At 40.7% G+C, this 27,823-nt stretch overlaps 1 protein-coding gene across 1 annotated transcript; it reads right to left on the bottom strand.

Annotated features, from left to right (window-relative positions):
• Positions 1 to 1,343: 1,343 nt before the first annotated feature.
• Impact (impact RWD domain protein) lies at positions 1,344 to 23,063 on the bottom strand. The gene is made up of 11 exons (XM_021214630.2): positions 22,015 to 23,063; positions 19,749 to 19,877; positions 18,591 to 18,643; positions 18,049 to 18,111; positions 12,989 to 13,074; positions 10,841 to 10,966; positions 9,923 to 10,020; positions 8,220 to 8,293; positions 5,885 to 5,975; positions 4,400 to 4,534; positions 1,344 to 3,772 (listed from the first exon to the last, which is right to left on the bottom strand). The coding sequence occupies exons 1-11, from the start codon at positions 22,048 to 22,050 to the stop codon at positions 3,707 to 3,709; spliced, it is 957 nt and encodes a 318-aa protein (XP_021070289.1). The 5' UTR covers positions 22,051 to 23,063; the 3' UTR covers positions 1,344 to 3,706.
• Positions 23,064 to 27,823: the final 4,760 nt, after the last annotated feature.

Below are 27,823 nucleotides of genomic sequence, written 5' to 3'. Positions count from 1 at the left end.
TGGAATAAATTGTCAAAGCAAGGCTCTGTGCCATTCCACGCACAACTAGGTCAAACCAGACAAAACTCATCACCTGTGTGAAGGGAAGTGGTTACCCACAGGAGGGGCCAGAGCACAGGAAACACAAGTCACTTCAGTTCCATCCAAGGGCTGACTACGTAACAGTGTTCAGTTCGTGAAAATTCACCCCAAAAATTGTATCATGAAAGGAAGAGCTTTGATTTCATAATATAAACCAACTGGGAATGGGAAGAAAGTCCAAATGAAAATCACGAGACTCTGTAATTTGAAAAAGAATGTAAGAAAACCTTTAGGGGCTGGAGATATGGCTTGGTCAGTAAAGTTCTTACCACACAAGCATGAAGACCCAACATGAGTTTGGGTGCCCCCCCCCCCCGCACCCATGGAGAAGCCTGTGTGGCAGGGCACACGTGCGTTCCATGGTAGGAGTAGGAGATCAGACACAGGATGGCAACTGGCACTCACTGGCCAGCAGGCAAGCCACTGATGATCTCCAGGTTCAGTGAGACAAGGTCTTAAATGTGACTTCTGGTACATACACAAATAAAAACCTTTTTAAACCAAGTTATGTGTGACCTTGAAAGTTGGGCAGTGTTTAGACACCCCACCAAACAATGGTGTACAGAGGAGGAAGCGCCTGAGATGTGACACGGTGTTCCAGTACTTGCCTGCATACACAGCCCTGGGCCCTGCCCTCAAGGTCCAGAGAAGTGGGGGAAGGACTCAGGTCTCAAAACACTAAAAGTTCTACTCTGCCAACAGGCACTGCTAGGAAGATGGAAAGGTGCCACATATTCAAGGGGAAATTGGAAATCACGTATCTAACAAGGGCACTGTGTCTAGAATGCATTTCCTTACTGGGTTATGGGTATACAGGCTCCTGTCTCTAAAACTTTTATGGACTCTGGGAATGCTATCAACCACATCGCTTATTTTCACTAGAACAATCTGGCTGATACTCGAAGAACTGTAAGAAAATATAAACCCTGGATGGATTCCATTCCTGTTTCCTTACAGTCAGGGAGACATGAAAACCTTTATGCAATGAAGCACCACTTTACATTTGTTTCTAAGAGTGAAAACTCTGGCTTACTCCCAGCACTCAGTTAGCAGAGGCAGGAAGATCTCTAAGTTCAAGGCCCACCCAGTCTACAGAGCAAGTTCCAGGACAGCCAAGGCTACATAGAGAAACCTTGTCTCCAAAAAAACAGAACGAAAAAAACAAAAAGTTAAAAATCTGAAAAAGCCTTGCTGAAAAATCCTGGAGGAACGGGTTTGTTACAATGTACCCAGAAGACAGAATGCAATGCAGCCATAAGAAGTTAAGCCATAGAAGAATATTTATTGATATGGGAAAATGTTTACAATATACCTCTATATGAAATATGTAGGATACAAAACAGTATATACGGTTTAATACCATTTTTACGGAAAGAAAAATAGCCATATATACAAAATCATGCATAATAAAAAATAAAAACTGTATACACCATTTATGGTCATCTCTTTAGTGGACTGGATGAGATTACAGTATCACTCACCTGCCCTGTAAACAGTATCTGCTTTATCTGTCCTGTATTAGTGCTTCCTTCCAACAGCCTGTCTCTGACACAGACACCTCACTAGCAGCTTCTGCTCTGCCCATCTACGTGGATGCGATTTGCTCATATAAACTGGCATGTGGAGAACATGTCAACTAATAAAATATAGAAGGCCACAGCACACGCCTGGCTTGAAAAGTTATAATTTGGAGAACTAGAAAATTCTCTACATATGATTTTTTCTACTTCAATAGAGAAAAATATGCTATCATTATTTTGCATTGATGGTGTGAAATATGTGATTTCAGGAGTTAGAACTGAAGAACTGGGATCTCCCCTCCCACCTGCAGTGAAGAAGGTTAAGGATCTCAACCCACAAAATGTGGTTAGTAATCTTGTAAAATGAGGAAAACATAACATTTTTAAGTGAAGGAAAATGAGGTCAGAGATATAAAAAATTGTCTTTTCTTCTGTAAACACTAATACACTTTAGACAAAACACCAGGAAATTCTAATCCAGTGTGCTAGGAAAATTAACTCCTTTTTTCTGCAGCATAAAATTCTTAGTGTTTTTAATCTCTTTTCACAGGTCTGAAATGTCAAGATTATATCATTATCTTTAGCAAATACTGTCTAAGTTCTGTAACAATTAATACATAGGATATACTTAGCATTTCATGGAAACAGAGGTAAGTGTTCCAAATACACACATATAGGTCATCCTATAATTCTTGATAATTTACAACATTAAATAATGTTGAAAATAAGACTTCTGTCTCAGAACCCACTCTAGTGTAAAGCTGGCTACTGGATTCCTATTTAAAGTACCAAGTGAGGATGTGGATCTTTCAAGCTTACAAATTAAGAGAAAAACATCTGTACAACTTCAGACGCTTTCTATGCCCCAGCATTCTCCCAAAGCTGCCTCCTCACATCTTACCCTTCCTTGGGAGGGGAATCAAACTAGTCTGTCATCAGTTGATCAATTTAGTAATTGTTGGCATTATTTCTGAAAGATAACAGGGTACAGCTTATACACATCAAAGGGAATTTTTGTGTTTTTTCTTACAAGTAATATGCAAGTAAAAAAATAAATAAAACACTTGTTTAAAAAAGGAGATTAGACAAAAAGTTTTGGAGGGAGTTTTTTTTTTTTAATCTAATCAAAAGATTTGTCCCTCTATCTCTCCTCAAAAGAAAAAAAAAAATCACAGAATTAAAAAAAAAAATTCTGGCCAGAGTTCAAATGGCAAGTGTGTATCAAACTGGTGCAGCTGGCAGCCTGCTCCTGTGGTGTCCTGCTGCCTCTATCTCCTTCTGCAAGTGAGTTGACCAGAGCACAGGGAAGGGCACAAGGAAGTGCTTCCAGGTCGTTCAGAGACACTGGAATGTTACCTCAAGACATTTAAGGGACGGAAGGACTTCTGAGACTGAATGGTCACTGTGTGTCACTACAGGAATCAAACAACAGAAGGCAACAACTAAAATATTGTAGCTTTTTGAAACTTCACAATCACCAATTTGCAACAAAACTGAGGAGTAACACTTGGGGTAGCAAATATGTAAACTATCACTGTGGCACATGATCACAGATGAATACTCGTGGGTTTTCACGTAAACTAGCACTCCATGATGAATACTATGGAAGGAAGCGTGACTAACTTGTGAAATCACAAGAGAAAGACTCCCGGAGACCTCCGTCTTCAATGCGCTCCCACACTGAAAGCGATCGGGAGCTGTGAAAGCAATGCTCGTTCAACAGCATGGCGATTTCTATCGCAAGACATGTGGCCTTTCTATTCCTCTGGAGACACATGTCTTCCCCGCCTGACAAAGGCACATGACAATACTGAAACTGACATTTAGCTCAGGAACAACTCTGTGCATGTGTCACTTCCTAGTATTATATGAAATGGTAAATAAGCTCACAGCTGTTCTCCCAAATAAATGTGAAACACATGTGAATATGTTCTAGATTCTCTAGTTCTGGCACATGGTGGAACCAGAGGAGGAAACACAATGCTGGTGGAACCATGATGAACTGGCTGACTTGAGCTGTCAGTGTGCTATCTTAATGTACTCCATGACCACTGGGAACATGTACACAGTGGCTGGGAAATTAACCTTTCACACAGGTTCAAGTATTAATGATCATTCTTCTTCTTGTCTTTCTTCACTTTCTTTTTTCCCAAGCTCTTAGTTGACTCGTCCTGGAAGAGAAACCATTCAATGAAGCACCTCCACAGTCATGCACAAGACACCAGAGCAGTTCCACAGATGGTCTACACTGTGAAGCCTATGTGCTTCCAAATATCAGTGCTGGGCCTGAAGACACTCTGACATAGTGTACTATAATACTTCATGACGGTCAAGGCTAGTCAAGAGAAACATTTCATCTAGAATATTTATGCTTGAAAAAAATCTCAATTACTATTTCATTTCTCCCCATTCTCCCAAGTAATTCAAAAAACCTAAATAAATAGTTATTAACATATGTAAATCATAAGCAAAAAAAAATACCCCCAAAATATAAAGAACACATCTACAGATATGCAGGGGAAACAGATACTCCAGTACTAATGGAAGGTCAGGCCTCTACTGGAGCCTCCAGACCATGTACCCATGTACCCAGCTCACGTCTCTGTGGGCCTCAGCTTGCTTTTCTAATAGAAACCCTATAGACCTGTAAACTCACACTGTGCCACTGTGTGACTGAAGCCCCTGTCCGCAGCTTCCTAGTGCACACTTCACTACTGCATCCTCCCACTGCCGCCCTCTCAAGTGCCTTTCTGCAGTCTTAGCGAGAGCACCAGATCACTGCCTCGTCAGCTACTCACAGGGGTATTCGTGAAGTTCTTCTCCACCAGAATGTTCCTGGCACAGTTGTTGATGTGTTTGAAACGATCAGGTCCCAGCAGGATCCCTCCATACCAGCGGGATACTACCACCATGACATTCTTCACATTCAAAATCTGTTGTTTTTAGAAGCATAAGTAGACATACAAACAGACAGTTTTAAGAAGGATGAAATGTTAGGACAAAGAGAACTTGCTAAGTCAATGCAGTGTTCTAGTGCCCTCAAACTCTCAACTTTAGAACCACCTGTCAAGAGAGCAAACTATGAAGGGAGGGTTCCCGCTCTTACTGACTCTTGCCAGAAAGCTAAGTTTAGGCAGTAAGCAAAAAACCAAAGACAGACACACAAAATACCCTGTTTCTGAACAAGTAACTAAGGAGAAGAGGGCTTCACAAGCAGCAGCTGTGACCTGTCCACTGCTGCCTCTAACATAAGCCTGCCAAGTTTAGGCTTGTTGCCTATACAAAACAAGTTCCTGTAAGAGCAAGGCCTACTTAGAAAGCAAACTCTACACCCAGAAGGAGAAGAAAACATAGTAACTTTCTAAGAAAAGAACAGCCCTCTCTTAAAATTAATAGATAATCAATGATCAGACCCAGCAGGATGAAAAAACCAGACAAGATAAACAAACTAAAATGGGCCTAGAGAAACTCAGGGCTGGGAACAGTTGAATAAAGGAACTCAAATTAATATATGCAGACAAAATTTAGAAGCCACTATGTCTGTAAAAAACTGAACAAGATTTATAAGAAAAACAGAAATAGAACACAGGTAAAAACCTGAAAATTAAGTCCAGGAGCTGGAGAAATAGCTCACTCATTAGAGCACTTACAGCCTTGTAGAGAGAGGCCCAGCAAACACATAGAGGTTCAACCACCTGGAACCCAGTGCCAGGGAAGCCACCGTCCTCTCTGGCCTCTATGGCTCTGCATGCACATGGTACACTGACATAGTGCACACAAACATCCATACACATAAAAATAAGTGACTTTCTGAAAGAAGAAAAACTATTTCTAAAAAGGAAGAGAATATTGCTTAAGAAAACTAAATGGAAGGCTGTTAAAGGTACATAAACTCTGGAAGAAGTCAAGAAAGTAGCTCAGACAATCAATTTAATTCTTAACAATGAATTATTATGAATATAACCCATATTTCACCATCCAACTGACAGAGAGTTTCACAAAGATGGAAAGAAGACGGGGAAGCCCTTGGCAGGGAAAGAAAAGGCAGTTTTCCAGAGCTGCACTGTCACAGCACACAACCCTGTGTGATTTCCCGGAAGGCACAGCGTCTGGGATGAACCGTCCGTACCCTTACCTGTGTCCAGGGATGAAGAAGACATCTCCTCAACCAATGCTCAGGACCGGGTCCTACATCATTCAAACTCTTACTTCCTCCTAAGTGGAGCTTGGGTTTGCTGAGATATAGTCAGGTACAAACGTCAAGAGTTTAACTCTACACTCACCTCCATGAGGTGAAGAAGGCGGCCCCCAGCAGCTGTTTCTCCATCATCTTCACAGTCCTGCAAGAAGGTCTGTTTATCCTCACAGAATATCCTGGAAACACATATAAAGGGTTATACTTTGAAACATCAAAATATAACAACATATATATTACATAATAAATGTTAGTCCTCGCTGGGTGATGGTGGCACACGCTAATCCCAGAGCTTGGGCAGCAGAGGCAGGTGAATCTCGGAGTTCAAGCCCAGGCTGCTCTACAGAACAGGCCAGCCAGGGCTAAGGAGAAACCCTATCTCGAAAAACAAAATAAGTAAATGTTAGTCCTCAATTATTGAATGTCATCAATATGATCACTTCCAAAATTTGCCTATCTGTCTTTAAAATCCTTCTTGAACTCTGTCTTGAGGCATTGCTGTGGACAGGGACACCGGGACCCAGAGAGGTACCTTTGTAAGAGGAGGTATTTACCATGCAATTCCCTTCTGTTAGCCTGAAAGCTCTGAGGTAATACAGAGTAGACAGTGACAGTCGTCAACTGGGAACAAACTGCGCCAGGCGCCGTACAAGAGAAAGCTGTAAGAGCTACCTGCGAGGTACCACACTACAGTCTTCTAAGAGCCCGCGACACAGTGAGACGCTAAGGGCACTGAGGGGGATGAAGGACACGTGTGAATGGTTCACAATTTCCTCTCATTTAATTCAGCTACCAAGATTTCAACATGCTGTGGGAAATAGTGGTATGTGACTGTGATCCTGACACATGGGGGGCAGAGGGAGGAGGAGTGGAATGTCCAAGAAAGCAAGATTGAGGCCAGCCTAGGTTACATGAGACCCTATCTAAAATAAATAAATGGATGTATGAACAAATAAATAAAATCAGACAGATAGAAAAAAAGGATTACTTTAAATTTCTATCCAGATAATGTTCAGGAGGGCACACACTCATACACACAAATAACTTCTTTTTTTTAAGATATGAATCTACTAATAGAGAAAAATTCCTTATGCAAACTGCGTCTTTTGAATTTGATATTTGGCTAATCTAGATTTGATAAACATTCCATTAAATTTTAAATTTATACCAAGTGCCTATATCTATATTGTTTCATTTGGGGTCTAAACTACATTTCTAAATCTTACTATTTTGTGTATTTTAAAATGTTCTTTATGTCTTCACTTGCAAATCAGCAAACATTTGAACTCCTGCCCCCAAGGCATGCTGTAATAGCACTCTTAACTCACTACTCACGGGAGTAGGAATTGCTGTACACAATTAAAAACAACCTTTGAAAAAAATCTGAAATATGTATCAAGTTAATACTTTTGATACTCCTTCTATACCATTTTCCATTCTTTTAATTCTCTCTGTATCTCCTTATTTAAAAAGGGGCGGAGCTAAGGGCACAGTCCAGGAGGAAGTGGTTTCTGCAGGAGCAGGAGGACCTAAGTCTGAGCCCCAAACACCCGTGCACAAAGCTGGCCATGGCGATGTGTTGTCTGTAACCCCGCACCGATGGCAAAGGCAGCGTACTAGTCAGTGCAGCCCAAACACCGGCTCAGGTTCAGTCAGAGACCTTGTCTCAAGAAACAACCGAGCCACAGAGGACAACATCCAACACTGACCTCTGGGCACCATACAAGAAAGCTCACGCTTGCCTATGTGCACACGCGCACACACACACACATATGCATGTGCACACACAAAGAAGAAGCAACTGAATCTACCTTGCAGAAATAATCTAACTCATATTCAAAAAATGCAGTGAAAATTTGCAAAGCTACAATTAAAAAAGGGCTAAATAAAGCAGTGTGGAACCTTAGCTAACATTATAGGACATTAAAACAGCTTTTATCAAATAAATGTAGCAAAATAAATTCTATTAAACTAAATTCTATTAAATTAAAAAACTAGACATAAGATAAAGTATTTGAAAAGAGTAAACTTCTCACAGAAAAGACAACCACACCCCAACCGTGACCATATCTAGTAGACAACCACACCCACCAATAGTGACTGTGTCTAGTAGACAAGCACGCCCAGCAACTGTGACTGTGTCTAGTAGACAAGCGCTCCCAGCAACTGTGACTGTNAGCAACTGTGACTGTGTCTAGTAGACAAGCGCTCCCAGCAACTGTGACTGTATCTAGTAGACAAGCGCGCCCAGCAACTGTGACTGTGTCTAGTAAAAACGCAGTGTTCCTCCAGCTACTTGTCTTTCTGCAGTTTCCAAATACTTCACAGGTCTACTGTTGTAAAAGAGCAGCTATATCTCAAAGTCCTGCATAACTTCCCAACAACTGCTTGTAAATTGCATATTGTAAAACCTCGTCACTTACCTGTAGGCATAGATGTTGTGGGTGGCACTGGCAATCTTCTTATTCTCGTACAGCTTAGCAAGAACCAGTTTCACCTTCAAAACAGCAGTAACAGAAATAAACAAATATGCCTTTTATTTTCTCTGGAAATGCTAGAAAAGTAGAATTAAAGCAATTTAATATAAATGTATAGCAGAACAGTTACTTAATGAATTTATTAAGCACTGAACTGGACATAACCAGGACAGACATGGTACTGCTGAGCACTAGTTACCCACAGACATAGTCACTATGTCTAAGGCACCGTATATGAAAATGTGTTCCCCAGATAGAGAACTTTTCATGTAAATGCAAGCATTTCCAGAAACTTAGCTCTCACATTTCCTGAATGGACACACTCTAGGACAGGGGTACAGCAATGGCATAGTCCACATGTTGTGAAATCACAACTGCCTTTAGGAGCTCTCACATTTCCTGAATGGACACACTCTAGGACAGGGGTACAGCAATGGCATAGCCCATATGTTGTGAAATCACAACTGCCTTTAGGAGCTCTCACATTTCCTGAATGGACACACTCTAGGACAGGGGTGCAGCAATGGCATAGTCCAGATGTTGTGAAATCACAACTGCCTTTAGGAATTAGGTGGGCTTCCCAGTTGAGGCAGCTCTTGTTAAGTGGCAGTTTTTCTGCATCGAGAAAGGAAGAGACATGAAGAAGACACTCACTCAGGGCCAAAGCAGGGAAGAGGAGGATTGGATGAATAGCATGACTAAATATGATCAAGAACAGAAAGAGGAACCAGGACAGACAAATTCAGGACAGTGGCTAAGGACGACCCTGGAGGAGTGGGAGCAAAAGTCATGAATAGAATGAGAGTTTAGAAGGAAAGGTCAGACAGCTGAAAGGCAAAGCGGTGCCCTCAGCACTGTCGAGGTAGGAGAAAACTTCCTCTCTCAGCACCTGAGAGTCCAGTCCTTATTTATAAAAAGAACTCTACTCCTCACAACCAAGGCTTCAGAGTTGCTTAGAGGGCTGGGTGTGGACCACTAGCCTAGATATGTTAGGGTCAGGGTCTGAATTCCTACACGAGAAGAAGAGGGTGGAGTTTGTGAAGAACCACGGCAGAGGAAGTGGTGAACAACTGCACTTGACGTTATACTATATGTGTACAATTGGAACCACCTCGTACATCAATATAGATTACTTTCTGCTAGATCACAGAAATGATGACAGATCCTGCTGGAAAGACTTAGGAGTGACAAGGACCTACAAACAGAGCTTTTAAAGAATGAGTTGCCATTTACATCTGCTGGTAAGAATAAGGTCTAATACAAACAACAGAGAAAAAGAATCCACATGAAGACTGGACTTGGCACATCTGGCCACATGCCCCCTCATCATGGGACAGTTGAACGGAGTTGGCTTCATTATTCAGTAGAATAATCATTCTTTTCTTCAAAATCCTTTGGAGAATAAGCTTTAACCCCAGGTCTGTAGTGTGCACATGAACTAGTTTAATCTTCAAAAATAAATAAATAAATAAAAAATAAAGTTTGCAGCCAGCTTTGGAAGCAGAAACAAGCAAATCTCTCCTGCTGACAGGAAGCTAGGAGTCTGGAAACCAATGATGTGAAACTTTACCACAGAGGGACTGTGCCTTCTAGGACTACTACTACTAGCACTAGTGCTCTGGGTTCAGGGTGAGGAGACGGTCACGCACCTGTTCAGGGCAGACGACAGGGGCCACATGAGCCTGAAAAGTGCTCCTTCGGTCAGTAATAGGAACGCCATGAGCAACCGGAGGCAATTCTTCATTTTCTATAAAGTCAAAGCATTTTTTTTAAAAAGAAAATTAGCAATAAAGGAAAAGAACTGTGATATAAATAAAATTATATGGCAAATCTAAGCAAACAGCACAAGTGACTCCCTGCCAAAATTAAACTTTTAGTAAAATGTTCATATAGGTAATATATGTAAGAGAAAAATAAATGATCTCCACCTACCATTGCCAGGTGAAGTACTACAGTCAGAACACAAACCCGAACTCTGAGGAGTTTAAGTTGGCTCAGTATCTAGTTTTTGGGGGGGTAAAAGGTCTACGCAGACCAACGACTGACAGATGCGGACACCACAGCTTATTGTTTCTCCACACAGGCCAACCTCTGGAGTGGGAAATCTGACTTTATATTGTGTAGCTATAATACATAATGTCTTCCGATAAAATTGTTCCCACTTTACATAATACAATTAAACGCATTAATACTATAGCCAGTCATTAGTGTATAAAAAGTGCAATGATCCCGTTATTCTACCTTTTCAACAAATTTAAAAACACTAGGGAGCTGTTTGTGGTGGCAGCAGCTGTGCATGCACCCCTGTAATCCCAGCAGCCTCTCATCTGAGCACCTGAGAGGCAGAGGCAGGCACTTCTCTGAATTTGAGGGCAGCCTGGTCTACAGAGTGAGTTCCAGGATAGCCAGGGCTACACAGAGAAACCCTGGCTTCGAAAACCAAAAAACAAACGCCTCCAAATTTCCTTGCGTGCGTGCATGCATGCATGCGTTTACTGAGTCTCTAGGCCTCCCAAGAACATCAGCACCCTCGTCTCCTCAGGAGAAACTAGTTGGGAACACGATACCTGGTGGAGTTTCTTCACTGATTTTAAGGTCCAATGTTTTAACTGGATTTTCCGGCGGGTGTTCCAGAATAGGGTCTTCTTCGGACTCAACCTCAACCTCTTCAGTTTTCTTCTTGACATCTGGGTCTATGTGAAAATGAGACATTAGGATTGATCCTCGAAGCAAATAGGAAATTACACCTACAAAAATCACTGGAATTCTAGCATTAGGGAGACAGAAAAAGGCAGGAAGAGCTTGCTGAGTCCCAGCCTAGTCCACAAAGCTAGTTCCAGGCCATACAGTGAGATGAGTTTTCTGTCTCTAAAAACAAAACAAAACAAAAGAACAAAAAACCCAAAAGAATTGGGTCTTAATCTCTACACACCATTCTTCAACAGAAGGAATCATGATTTTTTCTTACAAAAGATTTCTAAGAAATAAATGAAAGAAGGACATAAGGATCGCTGTGAGTTAAGAATCAGATACCCTGGAGAAGAAAATTCTCATTCTATACCCTGATCACTAATTCTTCCCCTACTTATTTCTTCAACAAAGTTTTGGGTTTTTTTTTACTTAAAAAAATTAGAATACAACATGATGGGTACAGGATTTTCATATGTATGTATATACACATTTATACATACATATGCATGCATGTGTATACATATATAAACTATGTATACATCCTTTGTGTTGACGGATTGTTTGTATTGGTAGTGCTGGGGTCAAACCCAAGGCTTTGTAATGCTAGGTACATCTCCTGCTACGAACCTACATCTCTAGACCAAAAACAATTTTAAAGAAAAAGATCCAAACAAAATTTCTAAGCCAAAGCTTTAAAGTAATTTTCAACACAACTTCAAAAGTCTAAAGAGTGGAAGTTAGGAGGGAGGTGGTGCATCCCTGCTGAAGTGAGTCCAATTTTTCTCCAGAGCTGAAGGATTCTATTGGTACATTCTCAATTTCTACAGCTACTCAACTCTACAAGACAAGCTATCAACATTAACTTTGTTTTTGGAGAATTTCTAGAGCCTTTCTAATGCATGCTCTGCATGCTGTAAAATTACAACATGGATCCAAAAGTCAAAGAAAACACTTTAAAATGCTGCCGATATTAGTGACTTATGTCACTGCTGCTTTGATTTGTAACTGAAGCAGTAAGAACACTTGCTTCTATGGAAAATGGTAAAAGTCATCTGAAAACACATGTACTGCCATCAACGTTCACTGTCCAAAATAGTCACTTCTCTGTAAACAATCCTTAGCTAAAAGTGCTATAACCTACAGGCTCTTTTAGAATTCTTTCCCCAAAAACTGAAAATAATTTTTTCAGTGGTGACGTTAAAAAGCAATTTAGAAACACCCCCAGGCTAAATGGCAACAGGGCTCTTTCTCAAAGGCCTTGCAGTGAGTGACAAGTCCAGCAAGGGAAGTAAGGGGACCGGAAGCCCTGCGCTGTCCTATCTCAGCAGCTCAGGAAGAGGCTGATAATGCTGTCATCTTTAAACTTCTAAGTGAAGGTCTATCCTTACTTAGAAGGGGAACTATGGTTTATGAATTACATCTCAATTTAAAAGTCTATTTTAAAGTCATCCTAAAATAAACCAAAATACTTATCAAGAGCTCTTTTCTGATGAACACTAGATTTGTTTAAGACTAATATCTAATTTATATATCCAATTCATGGGGAATTCTATAAAGTTCATAATACCTTAATAACAGAACATGTTTTAGATTCCAGTTATTTCCACACAAAATTCTACATTCTAAGAATATAATCCACAGAGAAACCTTATAGAAAGAAATCACTATAGCTACATGAGTAAGTGAACTTTCAAGAGAAACTTATTTTTATGATATAGACTCTATAAACCTTGCTGGGCATGGTGGCACATGCCCGGCACTCAAGAGGCAGAAGCAGGCAGATCTCGGAGTTTGAGACCAGCCTGATCTACAGAGTGAGTTCTAGGCCAGGGCTATACAGAGCAACCCTGTGTCAGAAACAAAAACAAACAAGCAACCCCCCTAAAAAAGAAAAAAAGAAAGAACAAAAGGTTCTTTCACAAACCAGAACACAGGTGTTCGTGTGTAATTTCAATGATATTATCTACATGAAAATGTAAGTACTCCAAATTAAAAGAACACAAAGCGTTACCATTCACTCTTACCTGGCTCGGTTATCTGAGATTTCTGAATCAGAGCATCTCTTATCTTCTCGACCCACTGGTAAAGAATACATTCACCCATGTTGTGTCTAAACAAAATCAGGGGCAAAAATCATTATTTAAGAAATATAACAACTCAAATTCAAGAAATTCATTTACATTTAAATCCTAAGTCACTATTTTATAATAAGACCCAATCATGACTTTTCCAAATAATAGATAAAATTTACCAACACTTATGTGTGACTAATATACATTTTGTATACCAACATTAATTAAAGACTCTAAAATGGCTCAAAATTTAATACACCTTACTTAAAACTTTAGATGAACAATTGCATCCAAAGAAGAGAAAGAAAATGTCTAATTATGAGCTACAACTAAGACAGGTGTAGACATGACTTGTTTCTATCCATGGGTGCTTCAGATCTGTGTCCAATCACCACTATTTCTGCTCCACTTTTTAAACAATCCAATCTACTTGTTTCACCACAAATCCTACAACAAGGCATATACATATATAGACTGTAATCAGGACATTTGGAAGAATTTAGTTAAAGAGATCTAAAAGATACGTAGCTCAACAGTTTTATATCCATAAAGAAATTTTTTTAACAAATTTAGTCTGCTTGATATTTGATTCATTTTGGTTTTAAATAATGTTTGGCTGCCTCTGGTAATTAAACTCATCTCAAATCACTAAGCTAAAGAACATGTTATGAGTTAAATGATAGCACACCAATAAAATAAAGACCAAGTATCTCATTTTTAGAGTAGTGTTATCTTAGCTTTGATGTATATTTAAAGAAACGCCCAAACAGTACTGAAGAGATGGCTCAGCAATTAAGAGCTCTGACTGCGGGCTGGTGAGATGGCTCAGTGGGTAAGAGCACCCGACTGCTCATCCAAAGATACAGAGTTCAAATCCCAGCAACCACATGGTGGCTCACAACCACCCTTAACAAGATCTGACTCCCTCTTCTGGGATGTCTGAGGACAGCTACAGTGTATTTACATATAATAAATAAATGAATCTTAAAAAAAAAAAAAAAGAAAAAAAAAAAAAAAAAGAGCTCTGACTGCTCTTCCAGAGGTCGTGAGTTCAATTCCCAACAACCACAGATTACACACTACAGAGGCACACAACCATCTGTAACGGAATCCAATGAACTGGTTGGTGTCTCTGAAGAGAGTGGCAGTGTACTTACATATATAAAATAAATAAATCTTTAAAAAAGAAAAGGCAGAAAAGTGCCCAAACTATGTCAAAGCAGTGCCTTGTTCCTTGCCTTTAACCCTCAAACCCACCCATCATATTGGTTATAACTCCTAGCATTGGTTATAACTGTGTTCCTTTTAGCACAGAAGTTAATAGGAAAGGTTTTTAAAGACAGAATTTCTTTTAAACAATATCCACTCAAGATCCAAATGTATTAAATATATACTGAGTCCCAAAGACATTATATACACCAGCACAACTGATCCCCACATTTCAACAATGTCATTATGATGTCCCCACTATAGAGATGAGAAAACAAATTTACAGAGAGTAGTTAGCTTGTCCAACAGTTTTGCTAGCAATTAAGAAGGCTCAAGCTGCAATAAAATCTAAGAACTGAAGTTCAAAGTTCAAAGCAACTGCATTTTGCTCCCCTACCAAACAGCTAATGATAAGGGCACTTAATAGTCTATGAGATAGATTTGTATGGACTCCAAATGCATATACTGCTAAAGGTTTGTCTGTTCTTGGTGAATCTTCTTGCTTAGAAGAAAAGCAAGACTCAATGACCTGAATGCATGGGAGCCCAGCCTCTCTAGCCTCCAGTATACATGACTGCCTGAGGTCCTGGGGCTATGGTAGAGTAAAACACTGCCCATTCACAGTGTTAGTAATCATCTCCTGAACAAAATCAGAGCTTTATAGCGTTCTATGTCCTACTCTCTTCATGCCACTATCACATTAGTGAAACTAACTCTTCCTGAACAACCACTGTATACAAGAAGTACCAAAATGCTGACTAGTCAGTCAGTCAGCACTCACGAGCTCCCTTTGAAATCCAAAGATCATCCCAACATATTTGCTTTCTCTTGCAATAAGAATCTATTTCTATATTTTAATTATCAACTAGGATTTAGTATGACTCATTAAAAAACAAAAACCTGGTCTTCAAACTTTTGCCATTCACTGCTCTAATGAAAGGCTTTATAGAATCAGAAGTAATTAACTGACACGAGCTGCATCTTCCTGCTTGTTTATGCTCTCTGGATCCCAGGAGTTTGTTTCGCAAACTTCATGACAAGGTGACTCAGTACAGGTTCGAAGCAACAGGGCTGATCGGTGATACGTGGGGGGTCTCCCAAACTATAACCTGAAATAAACCTTTTCTCTGCATGTCACACCTCAAGAGTTTTATTTGAATGGCTCAAAGCTAACAAACTACTACTGTGTGCTAAATAAAGTAAATTATACGATGTCATTTAATCCTCACAAAGATACTATCCTTATTTTACTGTGATAAAAATAAACCCAAGAAAGTCATACTATTCAAAAGCTGATTCCGGAAGCCTGACCAAAACAGCCTTAATGCAGCCTAACTAAGCTTTCGACAGGCTACTAATATTTTATAAGTACACAGTCAAGGTTGTGTGGGTGCACCGTGTATATGTGTGTGTTCCTGTGTGCGTCGTGCTATATGTATGCAGATGTATGTGTTGCTGGTGACCAAACTTAGTACCTCATTCATCTTGATGTGTATGTCTGTGCGTATAGCTGGAGATTAAACCCAGTACCCGCCCACTCAAGGCAAGAGTGCTCACACTGAACTAGATCCTGGACTGCTCCATCTTCATTTGATTTGAGGCAGTCTTACTATGTAATCCTTGATATGTAGACTGGACTAACCTTGAGCGCACAAAGCTTTATTATACACCTCTGCCTTCCAAGTGCTGGGTCAAAGGTGTATAACATCACACCTAGCTCTTCATCTTTATTTTTAAATCTCAAATTCCTAGCAAAAAAAAGTATATAGAATATAAAAAAACGTTTTCCAGAAGATTCATGCTTTCTTACCTAAGTGCCCACTGACCATAGTTTATCTTCTTATATAATAAACAAATATTAAATTTACCATTTAAATACTAGATATACACAATTCAACAGTACTATATTATGAAAATATAAATATCAAAAACTATATTGACAGATTTATATTTGATATTTTAAGGTTAGTAATATTTTTCACTTAATGCCCATGACTAGGATATAAAATCATTAAAACTCTAAAAAAAAAAATCCATTCACATTGCTATTTATCAATATGAAAACACTGTCATTAGACTGTAATTGCTATGCAAGCACTTTCAATAACGGAAGCATGATGGCCTCTCTCTTATCTTTAGAGCAAACTGTTTAAAACAAAGCCTCTGTATGAGGGAGAAGAGGCAAGTTTTGCCTGTGAGAAGCCTTCCTTAGTGCACAGGGCTCTGGACTCATGTACAGGTAGGTAAGAGGCCACTGCAGTCATGGCACTGCCTTGGGCAGGCGCAAAGTGTGCTAACATGATGGAAACAAGCATGGAAAGATTTAAAAAAAAAAAAAAAAAAGATGAGCTGAAAGTGACCACCAGCTATGTAATTTTATGCATTATACAATTATACATATGATTGTAGATATTCATACATGTATATACATACAATTGCACACATGTATACACAAATAATGTATATATACATAATTGTAAGCAAGTGGTGAATACAAGTTGGTAAGTAAAAGTAATTGGATTATACAAAGAAGCATGTCGGAAATACAATGTTGGAATGGCCAGTAATGTTAAAACGGGTATCCAAAACATTTAAGTGATTAAAGAAATAATTGTGTATTGAGGATAACACAGTCACTAAGTAGGGACCCAAGAAAGGTCTTTTAGGAAGGACAAGTGATAAGGATTCCAGGATGACTTACCATTTTCTAATTAAATATTTTGGGAGTAAAAGAAACCTGGCCTTGATCCCTGGGGCATAAAGGGGGCACTCTCATAGTACCAAACAGGGTGGACACCTAGAACATATAATAGAATGCTTACTAATTCCTGGATTCAGAAAAAACAAACTGATGATCCAGAATACTACTTGGTTTAATAAATCATATATTTCATAAATCCAAATCAATCATATTTTCTCTTGACATATCGGCTTCCCAACAAGTTTCAGTCATCAGTTCTTGTTACTTTCCAGTCTATGTCCACAGAGAAGCAGGCTCGCTTTTTATCCCACTACTCAAACTTGAGCCTCCAACAGCTCTCATGGTTAAGCCAGTGCCTGCAGAACTCAGATCCTCCTGTCCAACTTTCCAGGTCTTTTCCCTGCCATGTTGGTCTGTCTCTTACCGTCCCATTTCATGTCACCATTACTATGCCCTGGTCTCTCACCGAAATTAGTGTGAGCTAATTAACTCAACTCTTAGTCAAGCAAGCCAGATTAGAATAAAGCTTTTAAAGTTAATTACCATCAAACTGTCTGGCTTTGCTGACAGAGCTGTATTCACTTTTACAGTGCTGTAATGCCTTCCGCTTTCACACTGGAAAAGTCTAAAGGCTAGAGAAAGGGATAATCTCTAGTATCTAGGATCTACTACACTGCCTACCATATAGTGTTGAATGGATGGATGATGGATGGATGGATGGATGGATTGATGGATGGATGGAAAACAGTGCCTCTGTAGGATCTTGGGTCTTTTAGGTTAGTACAAGAGAACCATCAAAGTATTGATGGTTTAACAAATAATCATGGTTGAAATTCTTCCATTGTCATTTTACCCTTGATATTCTATGAGAATACACAAGAACAGGATTTCTAAATTTGTCTTCAGAAGCCAAGTAAGTATTGTCTAACCTTAAATATTACCATATTTTTCTATCAATTGCACATATAAGGTTGCTTAAAGTGAACGTTTTTGTTAATGAAAAAGCCTAACAAAAGGCCCAGGGAAAAGACAAGCATATGTCAAGAAAATCTCAGAGCAAAACCACTAGGAAAACATTTGTGAAAAGTTCCCTGTCACTTACACATATATCTCCTCAAGGCTGTTTGATAAGTCTGCACGTTCTTGCCCTTTCAGCCAAGGAGCACTAAGATTGAATAAAACACAGTAAAGAAGATTATTCAAGAATTAGGTATATATTTCAAATATTCATTAGTGTGTTTTTCATCATTCTGTAAAATGCTCTACACCAATGTAAAAGATGCTTTTAATTTCTATATTCATTTTAAACAAAGAATTTTCTATAAACACATGGACTAAATAGAAGATTATCTTTGACAGTAAAATATTTTTATAAAAATATAAACGAATGGGATGGAGAAATGGATCAACAATTATGAGCACTGACTGCTCTTCCAAACATCCTGAGTGCAATTCTCAGCAACCACATGGTGGCTCACAACCATCTGTGGTGGCATCTAATGCCCTCTGCTGGTGTGTCTTTAGAGAGCAACAGTGTACTCACATACATAAATACACACACACACACACACACACACCAATATATATATATATATATATATATATATATATATATATATATATATATGAGAAAACAAAGCTTACTTCAACTGATAGGAAGGCGGTGCTGTATCCGGGTACTCACTTGGTAACATCACCTACAAAGAAGTTTTCAAATAAATCTGATTACAGCTGAAAAGTAACTACATTTATAAAGCCAGGCAATGAACAAGTTTCTAACTTATCTAGACAAAATACAAACTATTATTTTATTTATTATCAGGTGAAAAATCCCCTCCATATTTATAGTTCTACAAAAAATATGCCTTTAGAGAAGCTGTTATGTTTTTGGAAGCTAAGTCTATGAAAAGAAGCTATAAAAGTATGTAAGTTCAGATGAAGAAAACCAAAGATGAAAAAGAAATGGGTACAGGAGCCCTATCTCCTGACGCCAGTGAATGTTGATACTATCTTTCATTTTACAAATACTTTTCTGAATACTTAAAATGTCCTATGAAATACCATTAAAGATACTCTGCAAAACACACATCTCTTTTAAAAAATCAGTATTATGAGGCCAGGGTTGAGGTGCTGGTTGGTACACACCTTTAATCCCAGACCTTGAGAGGAAAGGGCAGGTGGATTGCTAAATTCAAGGACAGCCAAGATTAGATCAGAGAAACTCTATCTTGAAAAACAAAGGTAAACCAACGAAAACAAGTAAAATGAATAAACTTTTGAAAAAAATCAATATTATGAAGTATTCTGTAATTTTCACAACTTAGCATCCTTTATTTGAAAATATACCAGTCATGGAATATGCCACAACTAATCTTTTCATGTATCTTATTTATTCTTAGCACAACTGAATCTCAATTAAGAAACAAGTATCTGCTCTATGAAGGAATTTTCAGTCATAATTTCCTCATCTTAATTTCCCCACCTTTCCACGTCTAAACTTTCTTTTATTGTTTAGAGTAACAAAAAGAGGTGACTCAAGCCTGTAAACAAAACATTAACATATTTAATATTAGAAGAATTATGGCAAGAAAGATTGCAACCATCAACAAAAGCATGATTTGAGGGTGATCTGCAACTAATCAAGTACCCATGTTTGCATAATCATAACAATATCAACAAAGGCAACCCAAAAACCAATTCATACTGGAATAATCATAAATAGACAATGAAATCAATTTTAATATATTAAGTTCTAATGTCTGGAAAGTAGCTGCAGAAAAAATGTAAAAAAAAAAAAATTACCTGTAAACAAAGTGTCCATTTGGGATCATCCATGAAGTCAGTGACTCTAATACAAAATATTTTGGCATTCTCATCAATGACACACCACTCCTCACCATAAATGGCTGCCATTGCTTCGATTTCTTCACTCTGAAAGTTGATTTTAAAAGTCGACAAATAAACATTCAACCTGTTCATGCTATCTTTTATAGAATTAACAATTAACATAGTCAATCCGAAAAAAACAAAAATGAGTCTTAGGAGTGATTGCTCTAGAAGCGCCCATGCAAGCAGCTCGACACACACTCAAGGTATGCTTGTGTGCCCATGTGTGCCACGCCCACAACCTTCCCACCCTGTCTGCCAAAGCTTGGTCTCATTGGCCTGCACAAGTCACAATGCGGAGCTGAGCCCAGCCGAGCAGGGCTTGCTTCTGTGATAACTCAGCCGAGCCCAGCCGAGCCAAGTCTGCTGGTGTGATGCAGCAGCGGAGTAGGGCTTGCTCATGTGACAACTCAGCCGAGCTGAGCCTGCTCGTGTGACGCAGCAGCCGAGTAGGGCTTGCTCATGTGACAACTCAGCCGAGCCGAGCCGAGCCGAGCCGAGCCGAGCCGAGCCGAGCCGAGCCGAGCCGAGCCTACTCGTGTGACGCAGCAGCCGAGCCGAGCCGAGCTGAGCCGAGTTGAGCCGAGCTGAGCTGAGCCTGCTCGTGTGACACAGCAGCCGAGCAGGGCTTGCTCATGTGACAACTCAGCCGAGCTGAGCCGAGCCAAGCCTGCTCGTGTGACGCAGCAGCCAAGCAGGGCTTGTTCATGTGACAACTCAACCTAGCCTAGCCGAGCCGAGCCGAGCCGAGCCGAGCCTGCTCGTGTGACAATGCGGCAAAGCTAGTGCTGCTGCGACAGAACTGAGCAGCAGAGCAGGGATTGCACACGTGACAACTCGGCAGAGCCGAGTGACTCAGCAGCCGAGCCAAGCTGAGTCGGCCGGGCCTGTTTATGTGACAATGAGACAAAGCTAGTGCGCGAGCCTGCTCCTGTAAAGAGCAGCCGAGCGGGGCTTGCTCAGTGATAACACGGCCAAACCCAGGGACGCAACAGCCAAGCCGTGCCGAGTGGGCTGGGCCAGCTCATGTGACAATGCGGCAAAGCTAGTGCGAGCCTGCTCGTGTGACGCAGCAGCCTAGTCGGGCTAACATGTGACAATGCAGCAGCCGAGCAGCCGAGTGACGCAGCTGCCGAACCAAGCCGAGTGGGGGGAGGGGGACCAGGACTGTTCATGTGACAATGCGGCAAAGCTAGTGCGAGCCTGCTCGTGTGACGCAGCAGCCTAGTCGGGCTTGCTAACAAGTGAGCAGCCTAGTCAAGTGACGCAGCAGCCAAGCCATACCCGAGCCAAGCCAAGTGGGCCGGGCCTGCTCATGTGACAATGCGGCAAAGCTAGTGCTGCTGCGACAGAACTGGGCCTGCTCTTGTGATGCTGCGGCCTAGCTGGGCTTGCTCATGCAACATCACAGCCAAGCTAAGACTAGCCGAATGGCCTGCCTTGCTCATGGGACAATGAGGCAAAGAAGCTAGTGCTGCGGCAAAGCTAGTGCTGCGACAGAACTGGGCCTGTTCATGTGATGCTGCGACCAGACCCAGTTTGCTTGTGTGACAACGCTGCTGAGCGGCAGCCTTGCAGGATGAGAAAACGCCCTGAGGCAGCCTGCTTGATGCAAAAAAAAAAAAAAAAAAAAAAAAAAAAGGGCCACACCCACGTGAAGCGAACACACGCGCACACACACTTGTGCGAGCGAAAATATGCACCTCATCCATGAACACACACCCTTTTGCGTGCCCAAACACAAACACACACTTATGAGAGCAAAACTATGCAGCGCATTCACGATGCATGTGCCCAAACACACACAAGACAGAACGCATCTTAAACATCAGTCAGCCCCACGCCATATCATCATATTCTGATAAATTCTTAGTGGATCTTTGTTTTAGATTCTTTCGTTATTTTTAACTTGGGAACAGTAGCTTTTTTTCCTTTTGATAACCATTTCAAACCACTTAAGAATTTAGTTTATAATTAATATAAAATGGAGATTAATTTGGAACCCCATGTCTTTAATACGAGCACATCTGAGGGAGCAGGCAGAGCTGAATCCAAAGGCAGCCCGAAACAGTGACCCCCCCCCCCCCAGGATAACCACAGATAAGTAGAGGCACTGTCTCAAAATCAACAAAAAGAATCCAATGAAAAGGCGGGGAAAGGATGACCCCTGCTGGGACCTTACCTGCCTCTGGCTGTTCCCTAATTCCTCTTCAGCCATGGTGGTGCTCTGGATCAGCTACACCAGCTCCGATTGCCCAAATCCGAAAGCGACGACTGGCAAGCAGCAAATGAATGCAACTGCGATGCACCGATGCACCGGAACTGACAGCCAACACCACCCACTTCCTGAATTGCTTCCGGGTCAACAACCCCGCGCGTGCAGGCAGTGGCTGCAAGCTACAGGCTTTCTGAAAGTGTTGGGAGTGACGTATGGGAAGCTTGCCCTGGGTTCTGTTTCTTGCAAAGTCATGGGGCTAGGGCCTTTCGCAGGCCTCGCTGAGGCTTCAATACCATCAGAAGCCATGGGATAGTTTGGATTGCAGCATACCAAATTGGGACTCTCATACTCAGCCTTCAGGGCAGTTTTCATTTGTATAGTTTATTTTGCTTTTTTTTTTTACATGTTTTTGAGGGCATCTCGATAGATTTGGGTATATAGTTTCATTTATAAAATGAACAAGAGCTGGAGAGGGTTGAAAAATATGAGAAGACATGTTTTTCACTGCTGTTCAGTGATACAATGTTGTGTTTGGGCACAATTTTCTCAAACTAATTATTACAATTAGTGTAGACTGAGTTCATTGATACGTTGTGTAAAAATTTTTTAATTAGATGGGATCATTCTAAATTTTTTTAGAAATTTAGAATGCTGCTTTTTACAGCACCGATTATGAATTATGTTCTAAAGTAGCATTCAGTCCAGAAAATTCTTTTGTTCACAAAAATGTGTTTGTCTCCTTCCACGTCTTATTCACATTCAAAACTCCACAATACTGTATCTTTTCTCTTTCATCATCGGTAATGATGGTAGGTTTTGGTGCCCTTTAAACTTTCCTTGGGTAAGGAAGTGTGAACTGCTACGGTGCCTGGAGCTATTAATTGAACTGGAATCTACAGAACTCTTATTTCACCCCACACTGGCGTGCAAAACCAAATGGCCAGCACATCCTTTAAGAGATGGAACTGTTGATCTTAGAGCATAAGCACTTGGTGTCCTATTCAGGAAATTCCCCCCTGTGCCCATGTGTTCAAGGCTCTTCCCCACCTTCTCTATTAGATTCAGTGTCTCTGGTTTTATGTGGAGGTCCTTGATCCACTTGGACTTGAGCTTTGTACAAGGAGATAAGAGAAGATCAATTTGCATTTTTTGACATGCTGACCAACAGTTGAACCAGCACCATTTGTTGAAAATGCTGTCTTTTTTCCACTGGAAGATTTTAGCTTGTCAAACATCAAGTGACCATAGGTGTGTGGGTTCATTTCTGGATATTCAATTCTATATTGGTCTACCTGCCTCTCTCTGTACCAATACCATTCAGTTTTTCACACTACTGTTTTAGTACAGCTTGAGGTAAGGAATGGTGATAACCCCAGAAGTTCTTTTATTGACGAGAATAGTTGTTGCTATCATGAGTTTTTTGTTATTCCAAATTAATTTGCAAATCGTTCTAACTCTATGAAGAATTGAGTTGGAATTTTGATGGGAATTGCATTGAATCTGCAGACTGCTTTGAGGAAGATGGCCATTTTTACTAATTAATCCCAATCCATGAGCATGGGAGATCTTTCCATCTTTTGAGACCTTCTTCTTCAATTTCTTTCTTCAAAGACTTGAAGTTCTTATCATACAGATCCTTCACTAGCTTGGTTAGAGTCACACCAAGATATTTTATGTTATTTCTGACTATTGTGAAGGGTGTCCTTTCCCTTCTTTCTTAGCCCGTTTATCCTTTGAGTAGAGGAAGGCTACGGATTTGTTTGAGTTAATTTTATATCTGGCCACTTTGCTGAAGCAGTTTATAAGCTGCAGGAGTTCTCTGGTGGAATTTTTGGGGTCACTTTTATTTGAAGAGTATGGGTATTAAGTCGTCTTTGAAGGTCTGATAGAATTCTGCACTAAAACCATCTGGCCCTGGGCTTTTTTTGGTTAGGAGACTTTTAATAACTGTATTTCTTTAGGGTTATGAGACTGTTACTATCATATCATCTGCAAGTAGTGATATTTTGACTTCTTCCTTTTCAATTTGTATCCCTTTGATCTCCTTTTGTTGTCGGATTGCTCTGGCTAGAACTTCCAGTACTATATTGAATAGATAGGGAGAGAGTAGGCAGCCTTGTCTAGTCCCTGATTTTAGTGGGATTGGTTTGAGTTTCTCTCCATTTAGTTTGATGTTGGCTACTGGGTTGCTGTATATTGCTTTTATTATGTTTAGGTAGGGGCCTTGAATTCCTGATCTTTCCAAGACTTTTTAACATGAATAGGTGTTGAATCTTGTCAAATGCTTTTTCAGCATCTAATGAGAAGATCGTGTGTTTTTTTTTTTTCCTTTGTTTATATAGTGGAATACGTTGATGGATTTCCATATATTGAGCCATCCCTGCATCCCTGGGATGAAGCCCACTTGATCGTAGTGAATGATCATTTTGACGTGTTCTTGGATTTGGTTGGTGAGAATCTTATTATTTTTGCATGGGTATTCATAATGGAAATTGGGCTGAAGTTCTCTTTCTTTGTTGGNTCTTTGTGTGGTTTAGGAATAAGCATAACTGTAGCTTCATAGAATGAATTGGGTAGTGTTCCTTCTGTTTCTATTTTGTGGAATTATTTGAAGAGTATGGGTATTAAGTCGTCTTTGAAGGTCTGATAGAATTCTGCACTAAAACCATCTGGCCCTGGGCTTTTTTTGGTTAGGAGACTTTTAATAACTGTATTTCTTTAAGGTTATGAGACTGTTTAGATAGTTTATCTGACCCTGATTTAATTTTGCTACCTGGTATCTGTCTAGAAAATTAACCATTTCACCCAGATTTTCCAGTTTTTTTTTTTTTTTTGAGTGTAGGCTTTTGTAGTAGGATCTGATGATTTTCTGAATTTCCCTCAGTTTCTGTTGTTATTTCTCCCTTTTCATTTCTGACATTGTTAATTTGGATACTGTCTCTGTGCGCTCTGGTTAGTCTGACTAAGAGTTTATCTATCTTGTTGATTTTCTCAAAGAACCAGCCTCTGGTTTTGTTAATTCTTTGTATAGTTCCTTAGTAATCAGGGAAATGCAAATCAAAATGACCCTGAGACTCACCTCAAACCAGAATGGCTAAGATCAAAAACTCAGGTGACAGCAGATACTGGTGAGGATGTGGAGANAGAAGAACACTCCTCCATTGTTGGTGGGATTGCAAGCTAGTACAACCACTCTGGAAATCAGTTTGGGGGTTCCTCAGAAAATTGGACATAGTACTACCGGAGGACCAGCTATATCACTCCTGGGCATATACCCAGAAGATGTGTCAACATGTAATAAGGACACATGGTCCACTGTGTTCATAGCAGCCTTATGTATAATAGCCAGAAGCTGGAAATAATCCAGATGTTCTTCAACAGAGGAATGGATTCAGAAAAATGTGGTACATTTACATAATGGAGTACTACTCAGCAATAAAAAACAATGACTTCATGAAATTCGCAGGCAAATGGATGGAACGAAAAAATATCATCCTGAGTGAGGTAAACTAGTCACAAAAGAACACACATGGTATATACTTACTGATAAGTAAATATTAAGCAAAAAGCTCGGAATACCCACGACATAACTCACAGACCATATGAAGCTCTAGAAGAAGGAAGACCAAAGTGTGGATGCTTCAGTCCTACTTAGAAGGGGGAACAAAATAATCACGGGAGGTAGAGGGTAGGAGGAACTTGGGAAGAAGAGAGGAAGGGGAAGGAAAAGGGGGGCAGGATCAGGTATGGGAGGAGACAGGGGTGATGTACAGAGAGTCATGAAATTGTACAGAGTGTGTAGCAATGGGGGATAGGGAACTGGTGGGTAGCCACCAGAAAGTTCCAGATGCGAAGAAAGCAAGAGGCTCCCAGGACCCAACAGGGATGACATTAGCTGAAATACCCAACAAAGGGGAGGGAGAACCTGAAGCGACCATATCCAGATGTTAGGCACAGCCTCCCGTTGAGGGATGGAGCCACCCACTCATCTCCAAACTTTTAACCCAGAATTGCTCCTGTAAGGAAATACGGGGACAAAGAATGGAGCAGAGACTGAAGGAAAGGCCATCCAGAGACTGCCCTAGCTGGGGATCCATCCCATATGCAGACACCAAACCCAGACACTATTGCTGATGCCAAGAAGTGCTTGCTGACAGAAGCCTGATATAGCTGTCTCCTGAGAGGCTCTGCTAGTGCCTGACCAATACAGGGGCAAACGCTTGCCCCTGAGAGTGGGGACCCCAATGGAGGAGTTAGGGGAAGGACTGAAGAAGCTGAAGGGGTTTGCAACCCCATAGGAAGAACGACAATATCAACCAACCAGATCCCCCAGAGCTCCCAGGGACTAAACCACCAACTAAAAAGTACACATGGAGGGACTCATGGCTCCAGCTGCAAATGTAGCAGAGGATGGCCTTGTCAGGCATAGTGGGAGGGGAGGCCCTTGGTCCTGTGAAGGCTCAATGCCCCAGTATATGCTAGGGCCGTAAGGCGGGAGTGGCTGGGTAGTGGAGATGCATCCTCATAGAAGCAGGGGGAGGGAGGATAGGATAGGGGGCTTGCTGAGGGGAAACCAGGAAAAAGGATAACATATGAAATGTAAGTAAGTAAAATATCCAACAAAAAATAATAAAGAAGTTGAATTGTAAATGGTAGGGGCGATACACAAGAGGATCTCTGAGTATGAGGCCATCCTGGTCTATACAGTGAATTCCAGGCTCAACAAGGCTATTATATAGTGAAACAAAATTGAGTCAACTATAAAAATGGACCAGAAAAAAATAGAACTGTTAGTGTCCAGGCAATCCCCCTGGCTTCCTCTCAGGGACCTAGCTACCACAGATCTTTCTCTCTGTCTCTCCTTCCCCCCCATTCTCTGTTGTCTCCTATGTTTCTCTCTGATCCCTCTGCATTCTCTCCTGTATCTCTCTCTCCCTTTTCCTCTCTATGTTTCCCTGCCAGTCAGCCTCTCTCTCCCTACTCCCAATAAACCTCTTATACCAGATCTGTTAGATAGCATAATTTCTCAAGGGTACACCTTGGCAGGTGAAATCAAGAGTGACGGGCTTGACTAACGTCCTGTCTAGCCAGGGACTCTACCTCACTGAAATGGAAGTGAGGACTTCCACTCAAGTGCTGGAAAACCAACACACACAGAACGGGGGTGTTCATTCAGTGGGAGAGCACTTGCCTTGCATGCAAAGGGCACTTGAGTTAAGTCCTCAGTGCCACACATACACACACACACACACACACACACACACAAAACAGTCTTGACCTTCTAAATAAAATGCAGCATGTCATAGTATCTCAGCAGCAACCCAGTACCACACTTCCCACTTCCCGAGAGTTGCAGTCTTTAAGTCTTTTCTTGAACTTAGATTGTAAACAGAAATGACCTTTCGTGCTGAGGAGAACAGGTGAACGCAAAACATTCAAACAAACCCTTCCTCATCTTTTTAGACCTGTTTAACAATGTAACCGCTACAGAAAATCCTAAATAAGGTACCAGACTGAAGGACATAATACTTTGGGAAAAGGAACTAAATAATTACTAAAGAGTAAGAAATGTAGCAGACAACTTACATTTTGGAAAGTGTACTAGAAAAATTTTAGTAAATAATTAGTTGAAAAAAACTACCTGAATCAAAGGCCTAAGCAGAGGCTTTTAAGGGTCTGAAGACAGACAGACAGCCCTAGCCACAGGCAGGATCAGTAGAACAGCCCTAGCCACAGGCAGGATCAGTAGGACAGCCCTAGCCACAGGCAGGAT

This window comes from Mus pahari, chromosome 15, assembly GCF_900095145.1.
Source record: "Mus pahari chromosome 15, PAHARI_EIJ_v1.1, whole genome shotgun sequence".
Classification (NCBI taxonomy): domain Eukaryota; kingdom Metazoa; phylum Chordata; class Mammalia; order Rodentia; family Muridae; genus Mus; species Mus pahari.
Note: the sequence above shows the minus strand (reverse complement) of the source record. Positions and strands in the feature narration are given on the sequence as shown.